The sequence below is a fragment of the Nannospalax galili genome, unplaced genomic scaffold, assembly GCF_000622305.1.
Source record: "Nannospalax galili isolate Female #2095 unplaced genomic scaffold, S.galili_v1.0 scaffold962, whole genome shotgun sequence".
Lineage (NCBI taxonomy): Eukaryota > Metazoa > Chordata > Mammalia > Rodentia > Spalacidae > Nannospalax > Nannospalax galili.
In genome coordinates, this window is record NW_008348537.1 from 433,862 (window position 1) to 458,400 (window position 24,539).

Genomic DNA, 24,539 nt, shown 5'->3' on the forward strand with positions numbered 1-24,539 from the left:
GGACTTAGAGCAAACAAGCTGGAACTGACCTGGAAGTCTCCTCCTCAAAGATTAGCTCTCATGATATTAGAGGATACTATGGAAGCTGTAGAAAGAGAATACCAATCAATGGTCCTACCACTGTAAATGGTAGAGCCTAAAAAATAACAATGACTGGCCCAACAAACTACCGCTATTGGCGTAGTAGTGGCACTTTTATCCTGAAGGTGATCAACATAGAAAAACCCACTTTTGCCACATCCCTAGACCAATGTAATTTCTTACTTTATTCTAAATATGCAGCCTCATATTTACAGTCAAGGGTGCTTTTCACCCTTTACCAAAGAATTTTCTTTTTTACAACAGATGGAGACCATTACAGAGTTCTAGAACTGCTCAAATGAATAAAATAACTGTCTGTGAGATGCTTAGCCCTTAAGTTACACATTTTCAATGCAATCTCTAAGCATAGGCAAATACATTTCTCCACTCTCACCGGAGAAGTTTTCATATACAGCACATGGTGATCAAAACCAAAACCCACACTTTGCCAGTGTGTAGACACCTATAGGCTGCAGAATGCTTATCTCTGAATAAGACACCTGTTTCAAACCTCTGCCTCCCAAGGCTCAGGGGTTATTGCAGACAAACCAACACCACCACCACCACAACAACAACAAAAAGTATATGAAAGTATAATTGTGGAAACACAACAACTGAAGTTCAGTTTTGTGGTGTGTAAATATCGTGAAAATTAAAATGAAGTATATTCTGAAGGTGTTGTTTTTGCTTATTTTTAATAGTTTATTTATTATTTTTATTTTATGTGTATGAGTGTATTGCTTGCATGTATGTGAGTACACCCGTGTCGTACAATGCTGCAGAGGTCAGAAGAGGGCTTCAGATTCCCCTGGAACTGGAGTTAAGGACGGTTTGTAGTCGCCATGTGGGTGCTGGGAATCGAACCTGGGTCCTCTGCAAAAACAGTCAGTGCTCTTAGCTGCTGAGCCATCTCTCCAGCCTGTCTTTGCTTATTTTTAAAATTTTTGTTAAATCTTGTGGCCTTTGTGTCTTGGGGGGGCACTTATTCCTCTGAGGGGTGGGGCCTGCTGCAGAGAGTTAGGTACAGAAAGGGAACTGCAGAGAGTTAGTGAGGAGGGAGGAGCATTGGGGCATCTTGGAAACAAGCAGCTTGGAAAAAATGGCCCCCGTGTCTCTCCTGCATAGACTGGAAAGCAGGCATTTACTGACCTGGGGCAAGACTGAGGGCCCACAAGGCATGAGCGAAAGCTAAAAGAGACTGTGGGCAGAGGAAACAATCTGGACCTGCTGGCCACTGAGTCACAGAACAGAACGGGTGCCGGGTGTTCGCCTTTGTACCTTACTCTATTTCCCCACCTTGAATATAAAATAGGAAAAATTCAGATAAAGATGTGCTATGTGGTTTGTCTAATAGCACCAGGAGCTAAGGGACCCTAGAGAACTCGGGCAACATCTCCCTACAATAGAATTCAATGACTTTCACATACCATTATCCACTTTCCCTTACTTCCCCTGTCCAATTTAATGTATTCTAATATAGATGTATACATATATGTATATATATGCACCCACAGAGTCTAATTTTGTTCCCAAATGTCCTTTCCTGTGTGGAAGTATAGCAGTTGAGATTTTATGCAAAGAGCACCTCTTTTGCCATCAAAATTATTGTATTAGAGGAAAAGAAGACTTAGCTATGTGATTTGAGCACCTGTATGTTAATATAAATACACAGTAAGCCACCGGGAATGAAGTAACGGCAACCACAGTGCTAAACACAAGCACACACACTCCGATTACCTGAATGCGGCACATTTCGTACTCACTGTGCATCGTGCCTACATTGCTGAAACTATTTTCCCAACTCTGAATACGGCAGAAACTGAACATCTTGTGTTAATTTTTGTTCAGATGAAAACAATTACATTTAGTATTGAAATATTATAGAAATAAATACTGTTCTTCCTTCATGAAAGGCAGTGAATTATGGACCCGGCGTTTTTCTGCACATGTAGCTGAGTTTGTAATTCTATCCTAAAATAAATAAAAATATAGTTCTGTTGTTACTATCAGCAAAGCTCTTAAAAGAGACAATTATTGATGTTAGGATGTCTGTAAAATTAAATTTTCTTTGAAAGACACATATCTCAATTACTCCTTTGGCAGAAGAGGCTCATTATCTCATTCAATTTAAATCATAAAATTGTTTTGACTAATCATAAATGAGAGACATCATTCCTGTGTTGGAGAATCTTTCTCTGGCTGGAGGAAGACCAGGTCAGCATATCTGGAAAAACTGAAAAGCACCATGTGTACTTTAGGCAAATACACAGACCTGAAACCAACAAAGGAGTGGTGAAGTTGAGGGAGCTGAGGGGAGGGAGCTGAGGGGAGGGAGCTGAGGAGAGGGAGCTGGAGTAGGGAGCTGAAGGGAGGGAGCTGAGGGGAGGGAGCTGAGGGGAGGGAGCTGAGGGGAGGGAGCTGAAGAGGAGGGAGCTGAGGGGAGGGAGCTGAGGGGAGGGAGCTGAAGAGGAGGGAGCAGAGGAAGCCAGCTGAGTACTGAGTTTTTGAATAATGTGAATTTAGCTCCCTGGGGACTTGTAAGTGCTTCATGGAACTTTTCCTCAGAGATTGTTTGCAAGGATTTGGCAACTTGGAGGCAGCAAGGCTGCCTTGGGCAAGGTGGAAATTGTTGTTCCGGTGTAGCAGAGTCAGAGATAGTGGAGGCAGGTGTCCACAGCGTGGCGCCCCACTCTAATTTAGACTCCCTTTGTCAATGAAGCCGTGTTTGAGATGTGTAAGGTACTGAGGTACTACCTGCTACTCTTCTTTTCATCCAGGTCCTATTTAACAACTCTATTGTATCATGACCACTAGCAAGATTCTGAACAAGATGGTCCACAGAGAAACCCTCCTGACACTCAGACGTAACCCAGTAACAAACTGTGATTTCCCGTGGCGCCCCACTCTAATTTAGACTCCCTTTCTCAATGAAGCCGTGTTCGAGATGTGTAAGGTACTGAGGTACTATCTGCTACTCTTCTTTTCATCCAGGTCCTATTTAACAACTTTATTGTATCATGACCACTAGCAAGATTCTGAACAAGATGGTCCACGGAGAAACCCTCCTGACACTCAGACGTAACCCAGTAACAAACTGTGATTTCCCAAGCTATTAGCCCCAAATTTTCAGATCCTCTTTTTCCACTGCTTATCTTTCTAAATTTGAGAACTAATCTATTCATTAGATACTGGTCTTGTGCTTTCAATTACAGAACTTAATCTCATTTCCAAATGCAGGCAAATAAGCCCATTCTCTAAGCTGTGGGCATTGTTTCTCAAAGAAAGAAAGAGTTGAATGAATAAAATTCCTGTCTGCTATTCAAGGAGGGCTCTGCTGTCTGCTTAGGCAGTGGAGAAACTCAGGAGTTCAGCCCAATCAGATCTGTGTTGTGCTTCCCACCAAATGTAAAATCTCTCTGGGCTTTTTATTCACTTCTGTGAAGGAGCATAAATCACTACAGTGGGACCACTGAAAAAGAAAAGCACATCTACTGTCTGCGTTCCTGAATAAAATAGTTGTCTTTCTATTATGAACGGGGATGTAGTCTGGGCTAAGCCTAGAGTCCCAGGGTTGAGGAGAGATCTGTGGTTTGTACAGGGGAAAGGCCCTTCTGTGGGTGGGGAGATGGGAAGTAGGTACACACTACCACACAGCCTTGACAGTCTGGGGCTCCTTGAATGCAGTTGGGCCTCTCTTCCCAGTCTTTGACTGGGCTTCACCTTACTCTATGATTCCAGGAGTCAGCATGGCTACTGCAGGAGCTTGGTGTGGGCTCACAATTATGAATGAATGAGAACAGACAAGAACAGGACATGCTCCCAAAGTCAAGGATGTTAAGAGCCCAGACCTAGTGGTAGCTGAGGACATAGACATATACAGTAGCTTTGGAAACACTGTGATGTACTTGGGGTCCTGATTAGTGGTGGAGACTGAAGTAGGAAAATGGTCAAGGTGGCTTTGAAGCTTCCTTTTGACCCAGACAACTAGAAACTCAAAAGACAATAACCAGTTTGGATTTGATTACATGAAGTACTTTATTTACTTTATAAGCTTTAACTTATAATCAAGTTAATATATATTTATTACAAAAGCAAATATATCAGAGAATAATTTGAGATGTCATTAAATTTAACTATATAACTAAGCTATAATATTATTTTCAGCATAATGCAAGCATCATACATTTCTCTTGATAACTAAAGAAGATGTATGGCCAGATGGAACACAATGATAGAAGAATCTAGAATAATAAGTTATATTACTGGAAGTCTTCCCAGCAATCAGTAAACCCTCCTCTACTTTACAGATGAAGAAACTGAGGACCAATGAAGACAGTGTGCTCCACTCTACAAATATTGAGGGCACTGACCACGTGCCAGGCACTTACTTGGTGCTAGAGATAGCAAAATAAACAAAACATGGCACCCTGTACTCAAGGGGGTTCTTAGCTGGGATATTGGAAGGTAGTTCCCAAGAATCAGGATCTCTTCACACAGCATAATGAGTATTGTGAGGAAAGCATGCTCAGGCTGCAAGGTGCAGTGAAATCAGGTTGGGAGCAGCTCTCAGTGGTCTATGCCAGCTGACCTGGGAAGGATGAGCAGCAGGCATATAGACTTAGTGGTTGTGAAACAGAGTCTCAGGAAGGCCCAAGGTAAGGGTGACCCTAGTGCATTTAATACCCAAAGGGGTTAAAGCACATGGAATTCTAGTATTGATTGGGGGGGGTGTTCCTGGTTCAGCACAGTTTTTGAACCCTGTCTGCCCACTAGGACACACATGAAGGTTCAACACACATCAAGACTCTTGCATAGAAAACAGGATGTACATATCTCTCGCTTCATCACATGTAGATTCTTAGATTGTCCAAAGCTCCTGCTTAAAACTTATCTTTCTCTTTAGAGGAATTATATTTTGTTAGGAACTTCTACTTCCTTCCAGAGTATCTATATACATTGGGCCATGCCATAAAGCTCAAGCCTGGAAGAAATACTTAAGGGATCACTTTACAGTAGCTAAAAGCAGGGCTGCGGTCCTCGGAAACAGTGGCCACTCTAGTGATAGCAAACAGGGGCCTTTGTTTGTAAGGAACTTAACCATTCACAAGAAAACCAACCAAAATCATTCTGCTGTTTTATCAGTGATAAATACTCATCCCTGAAGAGGCGAACTGTTCCTGTTGACCTCCACTCCCCTTCCTCCTCCACCCAGCTGAGTACACCTGCACATAGAAAGCACAGACCCAAGGTGACATTCTCAATGGCCAATGTGTCCCTGCCTGCCAGTTGAGAATGCCATACGATCTCCATTTTCCTTCTGTAAATGGAGCTGAGCAGCCAAAACCAGATGTAGATGAAAACCCATGTCAGAGTTTATCCTCCTAAAATTGTCTTTATTTCCAATGAAGAGTCACATACAAACCAGTCTCTAAACTGTTTCCATCCAGGGTCACCATCAGTGAGGCCAAACTATGGCTTCTTCACCTGAGGTTCACTAGGTGCAGCCCTGGCTCATCTTCTCTGCCCGGGCCATCTGGCACGTGCTCGGTGGGATGAACACAGAGGGGTCTTTAATGCCCAGCTGCAGATCAAAAAAACGGGTGGACAGGACCACACTGTAATTTCTGATGAAGGTCTCCTGCACAGGGTAACAATCCTTGGCCGTGTAAATGCCGATCCATGTTTCATCTAAAGAGGAAGAAAGTTTACCTTTTAGGAGAGAAGGCCCAGAATCCCTTCACTTTTTTCTTACTGTGGTAAAATATACATAACTTAAAATGCACCATTTAACCATTTTTAAGCATTCAGTCTGGAAGCATTCATGTTGTACAGCAATCACCACCACCCTTCCTTAAACATTTTCTTTTTCCAAAACTGAAAACTATGTATCTATCAAACAATAATTCCTGGCCTTCTCCCCTAGCCCCTGACCACCAGCACACTACTGTCTGTCCGAAGTATCTGTGTACTTCATGTACACAATAGTGAACATTTTAACAGGGTTATTTCTCTTAAGACAATGTCCTCGAGGTTTATTCATGTTATATGCCAGAATTTCCTTCCTTTCAAAGGATGAATAATAGTCCGCTCTACAGATATATTACATTTTGTTTATCTATTTGCTGATGGGTATTTGATTTATTTCCAACTTTTGACTCTTGAGAATGATGCCACTATGAACATGGGTGTAGAAATATCTGTTTGAATCTCCCCCATCATTCTTTAGGTATATATCCGGAACCAGAAGCTCTGGACCAAATGATGAGTCTATGCTTAATATGTTTTTTAATTTAATATTTAATTTTTATTATTGTTAGAATGTTGTACACGAGTATTACATTTATATTATTTCTACCCTTCCACCCAACCTTCTCCCCCTTCAATTCCTCCCATGTTCCCCCTACTTTCTCTCAATTACCTGACCTCTTCTTTAATTATTACTGTTACAGCTGTACATATGTATATGTGTGTGTGTGTGTGTGTGTGTGTACACATATAAGCAACCTACTTAATAAATTTAGTGGTGCTTATATGTACATGTGGTTTAGGGCTGACCACTTGGGATTGGATAACCTATTGCAGAGCTCCTACTTGGAGAAAAGTGATTCTCTCTCAGTAGCCATTAATGGCCTATAGTTCTTCATCTAGAGGTGAGATCCTGTGAAGCTCCCCCCATCCATGTTATATTGTTTAATATTTTTTGATAAATGCCATACTGTTTCACATAGCATGATAATGTCTAATCCTCATATTTAAGACAATCTCAGAATTAAAGGAATATTTTGTATCGAAGCAGGCAAGTTCTCTCAGAGTAATGGAGCCAGTCTGGTACTACAGCTTTAGGAAGTGATGTTGGGGAAGGAAAAGTTATCACAAGCCAAGAGGTAGTCATGAAAAGTTTACAGCAAAGGGAAGAGCTGGAATGACAGAGACATGCAAGTCACACTAGAAAATGGAGGCGTTTCTTTTTTATTTTTTAAAAAATATCTTATTTATTTTTATTTTATGTGTATGAGTATTTTGCCTGTATGTATGCAAGTGTGCCACACATGTGCAGTACCCACAAAGGTCAGAGGAGGACATTGGATCCCCTGGAACGAGAGTTAAAGGCAGTTGTTAGCTGTCATGTGGGTTCTGGAAACTGGTTCTTAACAACTGAGAAATCTCTCCAGCCCTCATGGACATTTTTCAATAAACTGTTACGATCTCAGGGTCACATAGCAGCAACATATACAGAGGGATTTAGATGGGCTTTAAACAGCTTATCTAAGCTTGCGGCTTTCCTTAACAACTACCTTCCATAAGGGACTTAAATCATTTTATTTCCTCATCAGTATGCCCCAAGATGCAAGGCTTGAATCCCATCCTTACAGGATCTGGCTGACTTTCTGTCTGACCACTCCTGGACTGTGATCTGCTCTTGAGGGCCCCCAATGGAGTACTGGTCTTCAAAGGTGGAGTTCTGTGGAATGTCAAGAGGATCCCAGGGTTCTGTCAAGGAGATCTTTGAACATTGTTTGGTGGCTTGTTCAATCTGAAACATCACTCCATCCTTGTAGAGTAAAATATATTCAAATAATCTGAAAGATGGGTTAAAAGAAAATAGTTTAGGACTTATGTTAATCATCATGTCTTTCATCAGCATAAAGCTAAAAGTCCTTTGATGTAAATAACCTAAAAATAATTTCTAGGCATTCATTTGCTCTTTATAAATGTAATTCACATCAAACTGTCCAAATGTGGAAAAATTAAAATCCAGAGATTAAAATTAAATATTCATTAGACGAACTGTTATGAATGAACTACAATATGGCAGACCCTAGGCTTAGGATGCCGACACAGAAAGACATGACTCTGTTTCACAGCTGGCTTATGATTATTTATTTAGCAGTAGGACAAAAGAGGGTACCACCCTTGGCTTGGTTGAGTTCTTGTGGAGCTAAGTCAAGGAATTACAGGACCATCCTGAAAATAAGAACTTGCTGAAGACAGGCAGACAAAGCACCTATACCTCACTCCCTGGACGGGCCTATTAATCCTTGGTAAATGACCTCTGTTGAGTAATGGCTCTGCTAACATAGGCTGAGGAGCCTGGGACAGCAAGGTCAAAAAATGAGGAGCCCCCAGAAAAAATAGTTCCATCAACTTGAGCTTACCTACATGTTCTTGGCCTATTCTGGTGACTACATGTCTGTGACAAAAGTCTCTAGATATATTTTGTTTATCTCCTTTAAAGCTAAGCATTCTTGGTACTGGGTAAAGCCACCAGGTTCACCACTTCAAAACCCAGGCTACGTTGCTGCTCAAGCAACATGGGTGCCAAAGCCCTGACCTCAGAGAAGTGTTTTCATAGGTGAAGGGGAAGCCTAGCATTGCACTGGAAGTATAACTCAGTGGCAGATCACCTGCCTAGCATGGGCTCAGACCCCAGCATCACAAGGAAGCAGATGATCAACCAACACTCTTTGCTGGGTGAGACTCATTACAATAAGGTGTGCTCATACAGTATGCATCTGCTCTGCTCCAAGTCAGCATACATGCTTATTATCTTCAGCATTATCAATAATTATTACCTATGTGGTCAGAATAATATCACTATTAGCACTGTACTTCTAGTTTCTATAATGTAGTATGGAAATATGATCATTACCTTGTTTTATACATTTATGTATATTCTGCTTATTACAGAAAACATATGAACTGGCTTAACAAGGATAAACAAAACAATAAATGAAATATCCCATGCCTTTAGAGGTGGGAGCAATGTGGACAGAAAGGCCAATATGTATTTAGAATATACTGCCTAAAATTGGAGCTAATCTTGTGTTGGGATGATGGTTCAATAGGTAAAGTGCTTACTGAGCAAGCAAGAGGAATTGAGTTCACATCTCCCGCACCCAGGTCTGGCAGCATGCTTCTCCACTTCCAACACTGGCCGGAGAGAGGGGGTTGGCAATGCCTCTGGATCCACACTGTTTACTTGCTGGCTAGACACCAAACTAAGCAGAAGTGCTGGCAGGGGAGGACTGGATTCCCACAAAGCTTGCCACCTGCTGCTGGGCTTCAGCCTTGAGCAAGGTCATAGTCGATCAGGCCCAGGCAAGGGTTCAGAAGTTTGAGCTCTGTAAGGCAACCTCAGTGCAGAGGAAATGCTCTCTGCCCAGCTGGCCTCTCACCACATGGGACAAAGTATTTTTGATGCTTGTAACAAAATTCTCAGGTAGTATGACAATTTCTTTCATTTACTGCTAGACCTATTTCCCTATGTATTCAGCTGTATTGCCCTTATGTCTTCCAAAACACTGACAGCCTACAGAAATGTTATTTCTTTTAAAAAACAGGTTTATGAGTTTTGTAAAACTCATGTGTGTCCGATATAACAAATGGAAAAAAAGAAAGGGGGGAAGTAAATTCACCTAGAAATCCTGGCTTTTAAAAATATTCTGGGCTTTTAAATTTTTTTAAATAACAAACAAAATAATGAGGTTCAATATGGCACTTCAGTAAATGCATGGCATGCATCTTGCTTGTTTCGACCTGCTGTTACTTTGCTGGCTGTCCTCTCCTCCTTCCCACTGTCAGAGCATGCTGGTGGGGTCTGAAACTGCTGAAACCCTTCCCCCAGTTCCTCCACTCTGCAATGAATCCTGGGAGCCCAGGTATTCTAACTTACAGAAATATCAGCTCTGTATTCACATACATACTCTTCAAGATACTTCTTTAAGTACATGTTGATTGCTTAATATTGTTCCACTATCTGTGCAGAATTTTTCTTCTGTTGACTGCTTTATTTTACTTGGCATAATGTCTTCTAGCTTCATCCATTTATAGCACACGTCTTGTTTCCATCTGTTTTAAGGCTGAATAATGACCCATTGGAAGTAGATACCTCTTATTTATCAATGCATATTTTGATGGATACTTGAGCTGTTCCCACTTTTTAGCAATTATGACTAGTGCTGCTATAAATGCGGCTGTTGTTTGTACAGGTGTAATTTATATTTTTAGCATATGTACTATGCTTATTTTATAAAATGAGTGTATATTATTTGTTTTCTAACCTGCATCTAAAAAGCAACAATTTGTTCTTTTTAAATTAATCGTATGCAGGTGTCTATGTATGGGTATGTGCATATGAGTGCCAGTGCCTATGGAGGCCAGCAGAGGGCCTCTGGTCCCCTGGAGCTGGAATTACTGCCTGCCATGGGGAACTGAATTTGGGTTCTCTGCAAGAGCAGTATACACTGTTAACTACTAAGCCATCTTTCTAGGCCTCAACAATTTGTTCTTGATATCCTTCCAATCCTTCCAAGTGAAATATTGGCAATCAATGGAGACATTCGTTCCTATTTTCTTTATTGTGAAATGTTTTAAATGTGAAGAAAATTTGAAACTTAGGACAATGATGACATTTATAGGCTAATTACAAATGGCCTGCCCACAGAATCTACCCTGAATACTTGTAGATCTATACAGCTATCTTTGCCATACTTCTTTTCTGGATTTCTTGGACAGTTTCCTCTGGGATTATTTAACTTGTTCCTCTAGCTGCTGTCATTCCTGCAAATGATATTATGCCTATAAACCTGAGTAGACTTCGGTTTGCGATGATTGAAAGGAGCATAATAGTGGTAGGGCTTTGTGTTTCAGGCTTCATCCTGTCAGAGGATGCTGAATGCCGCTAACTTTCATCACCACGATTTATGGTGACTTCAGGTGCCTCCATTAGCGATTAGCAAGTAATCTGGGGGTGAGACTTTGTGATGCAAGAAATACTGTTACTCTTTTTTTAAATTGATCATTGCTCTTTAAAAAATATTTTTGATTGTTTGTTTTTATTTTATGTGTATGAGAGTTATGCCTGCACGTGTATAAGTGCACCCATGTCATGCAGTGCCCAAGGATAACAGAAGATGGCATCAGATCCCCTGGAAATGGAATAATGGATGGTTGTTAGCTGCCATCTCGGTGTTGGGATTCAACCCCAGGTCTCCTGCAAGAACAGCTCTTAACCACTGAGCCATCTCTCCTGCCCCCATTGGGTACTTTTTAAATTTGTGTTTACATTTACTTTATTTATTGTGGGTGTGTGTGCATGCACAATCTGTCCTGCAGAGGTCAGAGGACAACTTGCTGGAATCTGTTCTCTTCTTCCACCATATAAATTCTGGATTTTGAACTCAAGTGGTCAGGGTTGGTGGCAAGGGCCCTTGTATCTACTGTGACATCTTGCCAGCCCTGACCCAGTGGTTTTAGATAAAACCATTTTCTGAATTCATTATTTCATTGGAAGTTGGTATAATAGGACCAATGGCAGAACTAATGCAACCAACATTCCCTTATCAGTGCAGTTTCTACCCTGTTCTCAGGGGTTTGTGCATTATTGTGTATGAAAAGCAGTCGGTTTTTCCTTTTGATGGTCTAATTGTCTCATGCTTAGTCACTGAAAGCCCTTCCAGCTGGTGTCTGTTGACATAACCCTATTCATCTTTGAATGCTTCATAACTTTCTATGATACCAGGTGTTCCCGCTCAATGTGCGTTTTCCCTGACATGGTCACACTTGGTGGGAAACAACTTAGAAACCAGCATGGGGCAATAAATGTCATTGCTGGGGTGACCTTTCAGTTCTTGTATGTTTACAAAATCATGAATTCACATTAATATTTCCAAATGAAATCAAACATTACAGATTATTTTCCATTGTTTTTGTATTTATGTATGTATCTTTTCTATAAAAATGAAAAATATGCTTCCAAAAATATTCAAAAATATACTTAGTTGCTGTATACCACAATCAAAACTATTATAAAAACAAAATTGTTGAATAAAGTTTGGGGGTCATTGGAGCTGGTTTTGTCCTTAGAATGGAGCTTTCTAGAACTTGGAGACAGCGCATGTTCATGTGGAATAAGCCTACTCACCATGCAATTATGCTTCCCGAATAATAGATCATTAGGTTCCTTTGTTTCCATTTGTTCTCAATTTTGGCACTTCATACTTTCCTCCTTTGGTTTCAATTTATTACTTACATGTAGAAAAATGGACATGTTTCAAAACTTAAATGCTATAGGAAAGCGTGTGAAAGGAAGAATCTCTGCCACCACACTCTCTCCCTTCCTTTCTCACATCCATAATGGAGAACAATTTTCATCAGCTTCCATGTTTTTTCCTGTGTCTTTTGACAAAAAGTAAATAAATACTTGTACGGTTTTCATTTTCCCTTTCTCATTAAAAATAAGGTAGCAAGCATGTGATGTCCACATCCTGCAGCTTGCCAGCTCCACCCTCTATCAGTATATAGACTGTTTCTTTCTGGCCATACAATAGTTCATTCTGGATAATTAGCAGCAGCTTTTTTGTCAGTCTCCCGTTGGTGAACAGTGGCTTGTTTCTATTCTCATATGAACAAAAACACCAGAATGGATAACCTTGTTCTGTGTTGTTCGGGAGATGTAGGCAATTCTAAATAGAACAATCAGTGGTCATGTTATATGTTACAGATTGCTCTTAATAAGACTGAAGTATTTTGCTGATTTGCACTTCTACCCACAATACATAAATGCCTGGTTTCTTTACAGTCCAGTCAAGAAAGAGCATTGCCGAACTTGTATTTGTGCCCACCTGAGAAACAGGATTGGGAAACAGAGTATAAAGGCAACTTTTTTAAAAAATTAAAAAATGTAAAACATCCTTACAAAAGCTCACACAAATTGAAAGTGTAGTGCTTAAGGAATCTTACACAGCCCATAACCTAGGTGTTCCCACACAGACCAACATAAAACACTCCAAAAGCCAGCTTCCCCTGCTTCCCAGGTACCGCCCTTGCAAAGAGTAGGATGATTTTCATTCATGAATAGCAGTTGAACACACCTTCACCTGTCAAAGCAACTTCTCCTTTGCTTTTTCTGTGAACTAGCTGACTGTGTGTTTCTTGGCTATCAGGTTTTGGAGGGTTTTGTTTTTGTTTTTGTTTTTTTCCTTCCCAGTTTTCTATTTTTTAACTAATTAGCCTTTTATGGCTAAGATACAGATATTTTTGTCTATTATTTTAGGCTACGTTGTTAACAATGAAAAGATTTTACATTTTCTGTTTTTGTGTATTTTCACTTCATGTGTGTGAATGGTTTGCCTACATGTATGTAGGTATATCAATGCATGCAATGCTGATGGAGGTCAGAAGAGGGCTTTGGATCTCCTGGAACTAGAGCTATGGATGACTGTTAGCTGCCGTGTGGGTGTTTGGAACTGAACCTGGGTCCTCTGCAAGAGCAGTCAGTGCTCTTAACTGCTGAGCCAATCTCCAGTTCCAAGATTTTACATATAAAATAAAATATTTCTGATTGCTTCTGAACTTTGTCATGCTTAGAAAACTATCCCTGTCCACACGCTTATAAAGGAATGCCTTCATGATTTCTATTGTCTCTGTGTGGCCTTACTTTGTTTAGATCTTTAGGTCTTTAAACCAATTTGAAAGATTTTTTAATATATGGTGTGAGATGCAAAATTTCATTTTCATTCTCTTCCATTTGTCTGAGCCATGGACTTTGAAAAGCCCATCTTTCCCCGGTGACTTGAGATCACATCTACATCACATACTCAGCCTCCTGGTGTACCTAGATCTACATGAAGGCTCTAGTCTATTTTATTGGATTGTGTTTCCATTCACCAGAACCACAGTGACTTGTTTAGAAATACTCAAGAGTGTCCTTCAACACCTTAAAAATATCCTGATCCCTTTGTGATGGACAATGACCTGGAAGTGTAGGATGAAATAAACCCTTTCTCACCAAGTTGGTCTTGGTCACTGTTTTATCACAGCCACAGAAAGCAAACTAGAACAAGAGTTTATGTCTCATTGTGCTTCATCTACTTCCTGTCATTGAATGTAGATGGATAAGGACATGGTATTTGAAGCTGAGGCCAGCATTTTGAAACCATGAGGAAGAAGCCAGTGTGCCATCTGGCAACTCTGAGACAGCATTCCAGGAATGGTATAACAAATGGATGGAGAAAAACCTGGGGTTCTGAAGAAACTGCTACATGAAATTTTGGAATACGTATGGCAAATGTATCACAAGAATTCTGGAGTGAACAGCAAACATCCTGTGGTTTAAGCATCCTAGTCAGCTTTTCTGAACCTGTTGTTGTAGTATCATTAACAGAGTAAAAACCACTTCTTTACAGAAACTGACTATTTGATTCCTTACAACAGACTACCAGAGTCCTCCCTTGCAGAATGAGCATGGCCCAAACACTTGGCTAATCTTGGAATCCAAAATATTGAAACCTTTCCTGGGAGTGAGTTACTGCTAAGACGCAATTATTTTTCTGTCTGAATTGGGGCAGTCGGGAGAAAAATGGAAAGGGCCTGAGGTAGAGATCACAGACTAGCAAATTCAGCTGTTCCTCAAGTTATTAGAACTTTTAATTTTGAACAGATTAGAAAATGTGAGTTTTAGATTATAATTTAGCTGTGAATACTGAAGTTAGGATTAAACCCAAGGTCTGCTCATCTGTCAGACTCATTCTCGTTCTCTGACACCGTGCCCCTTCCCTGTCTCCCCTGGGGAAGCAGTGATCCTTCCTTTCACTTAAAACTACATGGCCATCTCAGACATATTAAATTACAGACAAGGGAGTGGACTGATATTATATTGTGGTTACAAAAGGACATGGCTTCTATGGAAGATACTGGTCAAACCCTGGATTTGTTTAACATGCAATATAATTAGTAATGCATGCTGGCCCTCTGACTCTCAGGAGGAAATTCTGAAGTACAGCCACTCACCATTCTGGCATACATGAAGTGTGAGTTACGCCCTACAGAAATGTTGAGACATAAAAAAGGAAAACACTTTCAAAAACCATTGTGTGCTTACTGCCAATCCCATATAACAAAAAGAAAATTAAATTACTTAAGAATGCAGCCTGAGGTAAAGTCAAATGAAAGAATGATTTATGTGTGTAATTTAAGGCACTATAAGGTGACAGGTCTTTAGTACTTGGACTAGTTCAAAAGAGAAAAACAGTGCTCAAGGGATTGAAGTGCCGTCCTCTCTTCCAAAAACATAGCTCAGTGAATGCCAGAGGTGTGTAGGAATACATCCTTCAGTTAATGGAAGGTAAAAGCTCTTTTTCCTTTTTTTCACAAGGCAGTAGTTCAAACTAGTTACAGACACTCAAAGGAATGTATCCTTTAGCCCTGAGAAGCCCATGTTGCTGTTGTGCATGATGGTTTCTAGAACTACAGCGTGGGCGCATAAAGAGGGTGAGGCCAGACAAGCATTATCAGCTCTGATTTTTCAGTAGAAATGCTAATTTTCATCAGGTTGAAATAGAAACCTACACATTCAGCTAATGTTTAGTGAAACTCTAACATGCAAACCTTATTGTTTTACTTCCTCTGGGACTTGGGATAGATCATGCTTATGATAAAAATAACTTTCTGATGAAAAATGGAACACATACACACTAAACCAATGTTACTATGGTATCAAACTTCTCTTCTAGAGCTCTGAATGTCACAATTCATCAAAAGGTTACTACTTTTAGGCCGGGCGTGGTGGTGCATGTCTTTAATCCCAGCACTTGGGAGGCAGAGGCAGGCGGACCTCTGTGAGTTCAAGGCCAGCCTGGTCTACATAGTGAGTTCTAGGACAGCTGGGGCTACAGGGAGATCCTGTCTCAAAAAGACAAAAAAAAAAGGTTACTACTTTTGTCAACTTTAAGTACTCCCAAACTACCAAATGTAAAATAATAATAAGTAGTTTCTGACACTAAAAAAAAAAAACTCTGAAAAGTAAACAACCCAGTACTCTCTATGAAGAAAGGTAATTGAATAAGATCTTTAGCTGACCAAAACATGAACGAAATCAAAAGGTTCAGATCAAGAAGAAAGTGGGTATACAAGAAATACCAGTGAATCATCAAAGAACAACAAGTGGCTAATGTTTTTTTTTTTAAACAGAAGACAGTTTTAAAGAAGTTCATTAGAAGTTAGTACAAACATATGTGCACTATAAAAAATTCCTGTGTGTGGCACATGTCTTTAATTCATGGTGGCACATGTCTTTAATTCTAGTGCTCAGAGGCAGAGGCAAGAAGATCGCTGTTAATTCAAGGCCAGCCTGGTCTACATAGCAAGTTCGAGGCCAGTTGGAACTATAGGGAGACCCTGTCTCAAAAAAAAAAAAAAATACATAAATAAATAAATAAATAAAAATAAAGACCAAAAGAAAAATTCCTGTTTGTTTTTTATGTTTTACCAAGTCAAGGAGCTGACCTTTCAGAAGCTGGATTCTGGATGGTGAAAGAGGAAAGATGACAAACCATGAAAGCACTTTAAACTCTTTCAACATACTAAGTGGGACCTAAATAAATACTTGCCATATTCAAAAGGGACTGTACTGAGGTTAAAGAGGCAGATTCTCAAACTTCTTTCTTTTTTTAACTCCTTACGGGGAGCTGTGAGCTCATAAAAGTGGGATCTCTGGAGTCCCAAGAGTCCATGGATCATACATAGAGCTGGGCAGGAGGAACACCACTGTCTGTAGGTGAAGCTTCTTCCTCTTTCCTCCCCCTCTCCATTCACTGCCATCTCCTGCTTTCAATCCCCACCTTCTTCTTCCCTCCCCTCCCCTCTCCTCCTTCCTCTACCCTCCTCTTCTCATCTCATCAGTTCTGAGATGAAACTCAGAGCCTCCTACATTTAGGCAAAGGTCCTACCACTGAGCTATACTTGCAGCTCAACGCAAGTACTTTTAAGCGATCTTCAAAGGCCTGGCAGTCACCTCAGCTGCTTCTGAATGCCATACTAATTAGTCTATGAATATATGATGCCAAAAATATTTCTCATAGTTACAGTTTACCTGTATCTGGAAATTGTACATCAAACTAAGAGCTGACATACCCTTTGTCCTGTGCCATCGTCCTGTCAGTCAGCACCTTCCCCATTGACTTATGATATTCTTCAAAACTGTGCTTTCTGTGCAGTGTGCAGGGCCACTGGACTGTCTTGTTCATGACAAGCTTAAGGGTCCTACTCATCAACCCAAGCACTAGAACTGTGCCAGTAGACCTAACTTTGGCTGTAACACACAGCTCTGTGTAAACAGGCAGGGGTCCTCCCGTCTACACTAATGCAGCAGCGTTTATCTCTGTCCAGAGCTTCCTCTAGACTTCTCTTTGAGGATATCTACCCTAGAAACTTCTCCTTTCTTTGGGGGTCTGAATGTGATTAGATACCCTGTTAGCAGACTGATGTATCTTCACAAGGCCTCTCTGTCCAAGAGATATTGTTTCTGGAGCATACCATTAGAGTTTGTGAAGCCTTCAGTGCCCGTATCGGTGAAAAATTTTCTGAACTGCAATACAGGAGCTAGGGACACTGGTGATGTACTTGAATGTGGATAATGGATGGAATGGGACTGGAGTATGCTATCCACAGGCTGGGGTCTGCTATCCTGGTGGAGCTCTGCTCACAACCTCTAAGACTCAGGCAACATCACAGAAAAGGGTGAAAATATTTATACATATGTGTGTATATATATGAAGCTTTTCTCTTATATGTATTTCTACTTATTAATGTATGTATATATGTATAACAATAATAATCAAAGAAAAGAACAAGAAATTGAGAGGAAGTGGGAGGACATGGGAGGAGTTTGTGGGAGGCCAGAGGGATTAATGCCAAGACAATACTCATGAATGAAATTCTGAATAAGAAAAAAAGTAACTTTAAAATATATGTGTTATTAGTGTAATTTGATGTAAAAACAGCCAATTTTTTTTTGGTCTTCCCATAGCCCCAGCTGACCTGGAGCTCACCACATAGACCAGACCGGTATTGAACTCACAGAGATCGGTCTGCCTGTCTTCCGAGTGCTGGGGTTAATGGTATGCACCACCATACCTGGCACTTTTCTTTTTGAGACAGAGTCTCATGCTTTCTTGGCTGGCCTGAAACTTCTGATCCCCCAACTCGACCCTTTTAATGCTGGGATTACAGGCACGTGCCACCATGCCTAGCATAAAAAGGATTCTTAACAAAGGAAATATGAAATATAAAATATAAATGAATAAAAACAAAACTTTATATGAATCAGTGAGTTTGTAGTTTCAAAATTCAATTATGAAAGAAAAGGATAGAAAACACAAATGTAGAAAAATGGGTTTGAATAAAAAGGTATCAGTAGATAATAGTGTCGTTTAAGAATTTAGACTATATCACATGCAACCTAGTTATAATACAATATGGAAGGTTTTCTGGGACAATAAAGATAACCCAAACAGACTCAAAATGCAGCTGAAAGGTAAGTGGGTCAACAGGCAAAGGAATCCTTTACTAACTTAGCCTCATCTTAGAGCTTGGAACTTAAAGAGATCAGAGTTACTTTTACCAGAGGACCTGGGACAAAATGGTTTAATGGCCTAGTTTTTTCCATCACCAAGTTCACATAGGGAAACACAGCTTTTTGTTTTACAAAACTGTGATAATATTCTGAAGTAAAAATATGGAAAGAACAAAAATAAAAGGTCCATAGCAAGAGGCTGTGAACTAAAATCCAAATCTAAATAAAATACGAGACGATAAGATCCAGTAGATCATTCAAGGAATAATACATAATTGTCCACCAAAATTATGTCAGGACTGTGAAGGCAACTTAACATCAGGTGGTCTACACAGCCATTAAAATGATTTGTAGATTATTATTTAGTGGCATAAGAAACATGAACAATGACATTTAAATTTAAAAATTGCTTAGTATGTTTCTATTTTCCTTCTTTTTAAGGTACTAGGGATTGAACACATGCGATATAGGCTCTATATCACTGAGCTAAACTTCAACCTTACATCTGAATTTGAGAAAATTGTACATATAGGAATAAAACAATCTGGAAGCACACGTACTGGAGCTGTTAGTTCTTGAAGGACTGAAGGACTAGGAATGAAGCTCGTTATTTGCTTTTTGTGTGATCTAGACTTTTATGCCATGAACTGCATAATACTGATAATACTAAAGTCATAAAATGGTATCTATCATGTATGTATCTAATATTTATTTAACACACACACTGAAACTTACTATGTGTCCATAACTTAGTACTGGGGATCCAATAGCGTAAGAGAGCCAAAAACGTGCCCTCTCACTTCAGGGAAGAGAGAGATATGATGAAGACAGGCAGGTTAACTGACAAAACAGTGTCAGACCACAGCAGGAGCCTGAGGAAGGGGGAACAAGATGTGATAAGGGTGGCTGGTGGGGAGGAGCACATTAGATGTCACAGAAGGCCCTTGAGAGAGGTTGAGTTCCAAAATGAGGAGGAGCCAGGAGCTCCAAGACGACAGAAGTGGTCAGAGCAAGGGAGTTGGCACATGTATCGACAGCTGAAAAACAGTCCACGATGAAGCACACTTAATGTCTGAACAGTGACTGAGGAGTTGTAGATCATTTTCACTACTGCCTCTTTACCTGTCTGTTGCAGTCGAGCTTCTACCGTGAGTATACGTCCACTGTTACCCGTTTCCTTACTCACTGATTTGAAAAACTTTAGTCAGGCTCTACTCTAAGATGGCAGACAGATAGCAAGCCCATCCATAGTCTCCAACCTCATGGACCCTTACTTTGGGTGAAGCAAGACTGATGTGGAAACAAAAATAGTAAGCATAGGTAATGAAGAATGCCTTGACTGTGTCGGGTGGGCACTGAGGTGGGCTTATGAGAGAGCCGAGAGGAGACCAAGCACTTGGGACTAACCCATGGATTTGGGGGGGAGAGACTACAAGTTCTAAATGGATTATCATGGTGAGGCCATCGGCTGGCAGTGAGGGCCAGGAGGTAAAATACTGAGGGGATGGGGAGTAGATCCTACAGGGGCATCATATTCCTGAGTTAAGACAGTGACTCTATGACAGATGGAAAGCACTAGTGTTTGGGACAGAAGAATGACATGACACAGTGTTTTTTCAAAAACAGAATCACGGATTATCATGCTGAGTATAGACGATCTGGCGGCTAGGACAAACAGTCAGGCTAGGGATGGTGATGGTTGATCCAGAATAATAGAGGAGGTATAATCAGATTCTGGATATCTTTTGAACTGGAGTTACTGGATTTAGTTATCAAGTTACTTTTACAAGAAAGGGAGATGAAGAAGGACTCTTGGTGATTATGCTGAGAAACCAGAGATGAAAGAAAACTGCAAAAGGAGTAAGTTTGGTGTTTTCATTTGATGGGTTGGTTGCTTTGATTGCATACAGGTAAAACATTAATTTTGGACATACTGAATTCAAAATGACTACTAGAGTCTAAAGGAAGACGTTGACTAAGCAACTTGATCCAATAGTGCAGAGTTCAGGGGGAATCTCTGGACTGGAACTAGACATGCAAGGGGCCTCTCTGAAGAGGTGACATTTAAAGCCATGACTTATGTGACATCACCAGAGGGTTTAGACTAAAAGTAAAGGGGTGGAAAGTCTAGCACCTGGACCATTCTTTCATTAACAGTCCAAAGAGGAGGAAGAGCAGAGCAGACTGAGAAGAAGCTAAAGTGAGACGACAGGGGGAAATCCAAAGGCTAATGGCTTAGTCATTAAAGGGCATGCCCCTCGAGCATGAGAACCGGAGTTCAGGTCTCCAGCACCCACATAAAACCTGGGCACTGGGACATGCCTCCGTAAATCCAGTTCCTGGGGAGGTGGAGATAGGAAGATCATTAGAGCACAGTGGTCAACCAGTCAAGTTGAATCAATGAACTCCAGGTTCAGTTAGGGATTCTGTCTCAAAAAAATAAGGAGATGAGTGATTGAGAAAGGCACCCAACGTTGACCACTAGCCTCTACACATATACACACTCACACAGTGAACATGTATATACACAGAAAAATAAATTAAATAAAAATAAACAACTTTTTTTAAAGGAGGAAGCTCAGAAGGCAGTGTGCTGAAAGTCGGATAGAGGAAAGGTGTGAGAATGAGTTTTATTAATAGACATAATCTGGACTAATGATTTAATTAACCCAGCAAAACTGTGCTCTTGATGAAGGCATTTCCTTGGCAACCTCAGTTTGGTACTCCACCCATAAAAATGATCCAGTGTGGGTCGAAGCATGGCGAGCAGCACACCCCCCCATCTTCCTTGGACACAGTGGAGATTGGGAAAGGACATGACATTGAATGAATGAAATACTAGGCATGAAAAGGCCAGATGCTCTGTGAAGGTTAAGAGTGAAGCTGAACTTGAACTTGTACTACCCCAATGAATCTGGAGAAACCATTTTGAATAAATTATAGGTGTGGCCTGACCAAGGGACAGAGTAGGAGAAACAGAGTTCCTCCTTTAACTTACAGCCCTTACAAGTTGGTTGACTTCCTCAACACTCGTAAGGCCAATATATAATGGTGGGACCTGCACAGACAGGACCAATTTAACCAGGCAAATTTTAAGTTCATTAAAGTCATAGCATAGTAGGAGCCACGTTGGTGAGCTCAACTACCCAAATAAGTTCTACCTTCACTAATAAGGTGGGATAGGATACAGGAAGATTCAGGTTTTGTCAGTGAGATTAAGAAACTTCATCATATGTCAAGGCCTCTTTTCTCATGGTCATGCACAGGGAGGGGGATATAAAGCTTTAGAAACAAGATCAGGGAAACCTAAACAGTGGAAGCAAGACATCCCTAGCCTGTATCTGTTTGACCTAGATCTCTCATTTTCTGCATTCAAGTTTGGACTGAAGTTCACCCAGAGAAATAAAAATGGCCGTCTGATGAAAAATACCATCATAGGAGAGAGGATACTTCTGTCTTCCCCCATTAGCTAATGGTGGGTATAAGCCTTTAAACATCTCATCACCTCAAATACAGCCAGGGAGAAATTTGAGTTAGACCACAATAAAAGCAGATGACTTTGTTGACTTGATTCTCTTGGTTTATGGGTGCTAACTGCCACATACATAAACAGAAACATTTGGAGCTATCAAAGACGGACACTTCAAAATCAAGTGTTCTGACTTTTGTCACTTGCAGTTCCCAACGCAAGACCCAGTAAATTCAATTTTAAGAGAAGCAAATGCCTTTTTTGAATATTAGTAAATTATTCTGTGCTGTTTTGAACTGTACAAAAAAGCTGGCTCTGGAGATGGCATTTGGCTCTCTTACTTCGGACCCAAGCTTTTTAAATCTCAAAATGTCTTCTAAAAGCTCATGAGACTTAAAGCAGCTTTTATTCTAAAGAGAATACATTCTCTGTATTACTTACATGCAATAAAATAACTGGATTAATATAATAATGCCACAGTAATGGTAAAGAGATATGTCCTATGCATGAAGGCAGCTTTGGATGTTTGAACATATCCAACTTATTATTGGTTTAATGAATTCTGAAAATGATGCTTTATTTAGGTTTCCTGAGGAAAAGAGTAAGAATGATTATGAAATACATAGATGCTTCTAGAGAACTGAGCATAAATTCAGTGCTGCCTTTTTCAGTCCAGCTAAGTAATAGACTCAACGGGAGGTGTTTTCTTTGGGTTCTTGGAGTTACCAAGTTGATCTTGTCTTTACATTGTTTACAGATAACTTGAGAAGAAAGATTCTTGCCCAAATAGCAACACCTGTATACATTTGTTCCCAACCTATAATAGTTTTCATATTATATATATTTAAAAATAGAAAAAATTAAAAAATGAAAATAATTCATAGTTTTTGCAACAGTGATTATATATGCTGAGTATATGCCTTATTCTTAAAGACTCCTTTCCTATATATTGAGTTATTTTGGTGTTCAGAGAAGTCAAGACCTTATTCACAAAGAAAAGCAGTATATATGTGAATTGTTGTCCTTCTAACCTGAAAAGCTGACTGTCACTTTATGACTGGAAATTACAAAGTCAATGCTCATGACTGAAAGCCCAGCTCTCAGGAGACTGAGGCAGGAAAGTTGCCACAAGTTCTAGGCTGTCCTAAGTTACAGAAAGTTCTAGCGTGGTTTAAGGTCTACTGTGAGAGCCTGTCTCACACACAAAAAAAAAGAGAGAAATTGCACAGGTGCCTTGGCGTGCTGTGAACAGCAACACAGTGAGTTTGACTTGGCTGAATTCACTAGCAACTCTGAGGGGCAGTACATTCCAGCAGGTCACAGCAGCCCAAGTTTCTCCTGTGAGACATCACAGCCAACATCTCTGACAACCTCAGAACTTTCAAGTGACCAGCCAATCGCCATGGGCCTAATTATACACAGAAGCAGTGTTTCCCAGTTGGAGGAGTATGGCCGTGTAAATTAATGAATATACTGAGCAGCTGTACTTTGGAATCAGTTGTTTTACTTCTGGAAGCACATAACTATGGAGTATTTTCTAAATCTTTTTTTTTTTTTTAACTACAGAGAAGCAACTAATTTTTGTAGGAACACCTGAAGATATTTTATTCTGTCATGACCGTTTTTAACCTCTTCTGAATATAAGTGCATTATATTACGTGCCATATCTTTGGATACATCTCAGAGGGATGCGAGCAATGGTATGCCAGAAATACCAAATATAAAATTTTGCATCTGGGGGAATATTCGGGTTCTAAATAAGGAATTAGATTACAATTGTTGTGGGTTTTTAAAATTCATACTGTAAGTGGTTTAATGTGATTTTTCTACAAGTATTAAATATATAACAACAGTTTTTCTTTTTTTTACCAGTGAATAAATAGACACTGATCTATTTGAGTCTAGAGTATCCTCATCTGCAGAAACTGACCCACAGGGGGTTACCTTGGTTTTGTTGTGTTGTGTGTGTGTGTGTGTTCATTTTCTTCATATTTTTGTTTATTAGCATTTTTGTCTCAATGCACAGGGGATGTTTTATATGTGGGGCTTTAATTGATATTAGTGGAAGTTGCCCTCCTAGTCAATTAATGAGTAAGTCATTACTTCCAATGGTTGAAGTGAGTTGTAAACAAGAGCTAAATTGAGCCTACTGTGGATGTGTGTGCACACACACACTCACCCCCGCACACACGCACAGACAGTAAAAGTGTGTGGTGTGAAATGTGAACATTGCATAAGGACAAAGAAGCTTCCACAGTTAAAACATATTCCTGTATTAACAGACAACTTTCTTTGTGAATAAGAACAAAGAAGCCTTTAGAGGAAAGAGTTCATTTAAAGCCATTTCTGTGAACACCTTTCCAACTTAGAACTATAATAAATTGAGGAAATAATGAGGAAATAGCAAAAACTTGACTTCAGGCTTGCACAGGTGGGGGCAGAGAGACAGTTAGCACTATATGTTGTACATTTCCCTTCACAGATTGGGCCTAATTTATATTTATAATGCAGTGTTCTTTTCAAACTCCACTTCTACACAAACGTGTCTTATCAGTCTGTGTTGTGATAAAATCTGGCTCCCAAGTTTTCCTTTCGCCTCCCGTCAGTGTTTAAGCTGCATGTTCGTACTGTCTGCTG

General features: G+C 40.1%; 1 protein-coding gene across 1 annotated transcript in view; it reads right to left on the minus strand.

Annotated features, from left to right (window-relative positions):
• Positions 1-4,097: 4,097 nt before the first annotated feature.
• The window catches only part of Epdr1 (ependymin related 1), a 36,401-nt gene continuing 15,959 nt past the window's right edge, over positions 4,098-24,539 (minus strand). The window contains exons 2-3 of the mRNA XM_008845425.2: positions 7,453-7,661; positions 4,098-5,769 (exon numbers count right to left, since the gene is read on the minus strand). Of these exons, the coding sequence (XP_008843647.1) occupies positions 5,576-5,769; positions 7,453-7,661 (403 nt within the window). The 3' untranslated portion in view covers positions 4,098-5,575. The remainder of the gene's footprint in view (positions 5,770-7,452; positions 7,662-24,539) is intronic.